The following is a 1,710-nucleotide window of genomic DNA, read 5'->3' as shown; positions in this document are numbered from 1 at the left end:
AATGAGTTTCTTAAGGTGTTAAGTCTTTCTAAAACAAGCATAAGATTACTGAATACTTTACCAGAGTGATTGTTTATAGTTACTTTTTAGTCTGTGTAGTCAGAATTTCTGTGAGCCTGGATTGTATGTATACACGGAAATTTTGACGATTTTCTTTATAGTATACTGTTTGGTTTGGTTTTGAATGTTTAAAATTAAAGGAAAAAACAATTTTAAAATGTGTGCTTCAGTCTGTAGACCAAATGAGAAAGTTAATGTTTAAGCTCTGGGAAAGAATCCCTAGATAGGTTGGCAGCTTGACTTGAGCTGATGGGAAGTTGGTTGAAAGTAACTAACTCAGTGTTTCAGTTCAGTTCCACCCACAAGCAGCAAACATGTAAGCAAATGTGCAATAAAAGTAATGTCGATCCACTTCATTTCAAATGTGTGTTTGAGTTCATGTATAGCACTTGACACCTGGAGGAAAGAATTTCTAGCTATCCATAACTATTTCCCCTAATCTGCCACACTGATAGTTGTATATTATTACTCTGGTAAAAATTCCATTTATAGAATGTAAAATTTTATATTCTATATATTTGAGTAATTTGAAAAAAATGAATTTTACAGTGTCTTTGTGATGTCAGTAAAGCTTTCTGAAGTCTTTGGCTTGTCGGAAGAGTTGATACTCTGAAGACATTGTAAATGGCAGTTTTCTTCTTGTCCTCCGTTCTGCCTGTGAAGTACGCTCAGGACGACAGGAGTGTGAGCTGGAGCTGACAGCTTGGGGCTCTTGTCCTTCCTTTATAAACCATGACCAGACTGCTTGTCCTGTATGGTCTATTTTATGTAGTGAGCTACTGTACAAAATTTCATATGGGAAAAAATGCTTCTGTGAGAAAAGTGAAAGATAAGCCCCACTGTGAACTCTAGTTTTTCATGAATGAGTCCATGAAGGTGACAGCTTGAAAACCCAGGAGGATGATGGAAGTTTTCCCTAACAGTACCTTCTTCCTGTAGTCACCTGTCCATCTCTAGCTGCATAGTTTCAAGAAAACCAATAGAAGTGAAGGAAATCTGTGAGCCATCAACTTGTGTGATCGCTAGGATGGTGAGGCCCTTTAAGGCTCACCTAGACAAGGCCAGAACTTGAGTCTAGAAAGGGGATGCTGTGTTAAGATGTGAAACCAGGAAAACTTCATGTCAAGCCAAGTGAATTTGTTGACAGCATAGCATTTATTGACTAATTAAGTCTCTAAATTTTAAAAGCATGTCCTTTTGGAAAATCCTGCTTTATGTGGGAACAATAACCTGGTGTGAAGGCCAGCCATGGGCGGGCAGCTTGTCTGTAGCTCTTTTGAAGGACATGGTGAGAGACATTATATATATGTGAATGATTGACTGAGGTGGATGTCTGTTTCTTAAAATTGTAGATATAAAGAAGCCCTTTCTATACAGAAGAAAGTGAAGTCCAGAAAGTGACCAATAAGAATGTCATCTTCTCTCTTTGTAGTATGGTTCCTCTTCAACTACAACAGGCTGTGTCTTTGAGACTGTCATTTATCTATAACAGTTTACCAAGAAAAAGAAATATAAAAGAGTACTTTTATATATAGGAATAAAAAGCTTATAGTCCAGACACTTCAGGTTTGTTAATATAGAGGTGTTTTCAGGAAAAAGTAGAGCCACCTTCCAAGGAGAAGTTGGAAGCAGTGATCAGAGTCATATTGA

General features: G+C 37.3%; 1 protein-coding gene across 1 annotated transcript in view; it reads left to right on the top strand.

Moving 5' to 3' along the window:
- The window catches only part of Ibtk (inhibitor of Bruton tyrosine kinase), a 69,512-nt gene extending 68,051 nt beyond the window's left edge, over positions 1-1,461 (top strand). Inside the window, exon 30 of the mRNA XM_031345716.1 lies at positions 1,413-1,461. Coding sequence (XP_031201576.1) covers positions 1,413-1,461 — 49 coding nt within the window. The remainder of the gene's footprint in view (positions 1-1,412) is intronic.
- Positions 1,462-1,710: the final 249 nt, after the last annotated feature.

This window comes from Mastomys coucha, unplaced genomic scaffold (assembly GCF_008632895.1).
Source record: "Mastomys coucha isolate ucsf_1 unplaced genomic scaffold, UCSF_Mcou_1 pScaffold23, whole genome shotgun sequence".
Lineage (NCBI taxonomy): Eukaryota > Metazoa > Chordata > Mammalia > Rodentia > Muridae > Mastomys > Mastomys coucha.
Note: the sequence above shows the minus strand (reverse complement) of the source record. Positions and strands in the feature narration are given on the sequence as shown.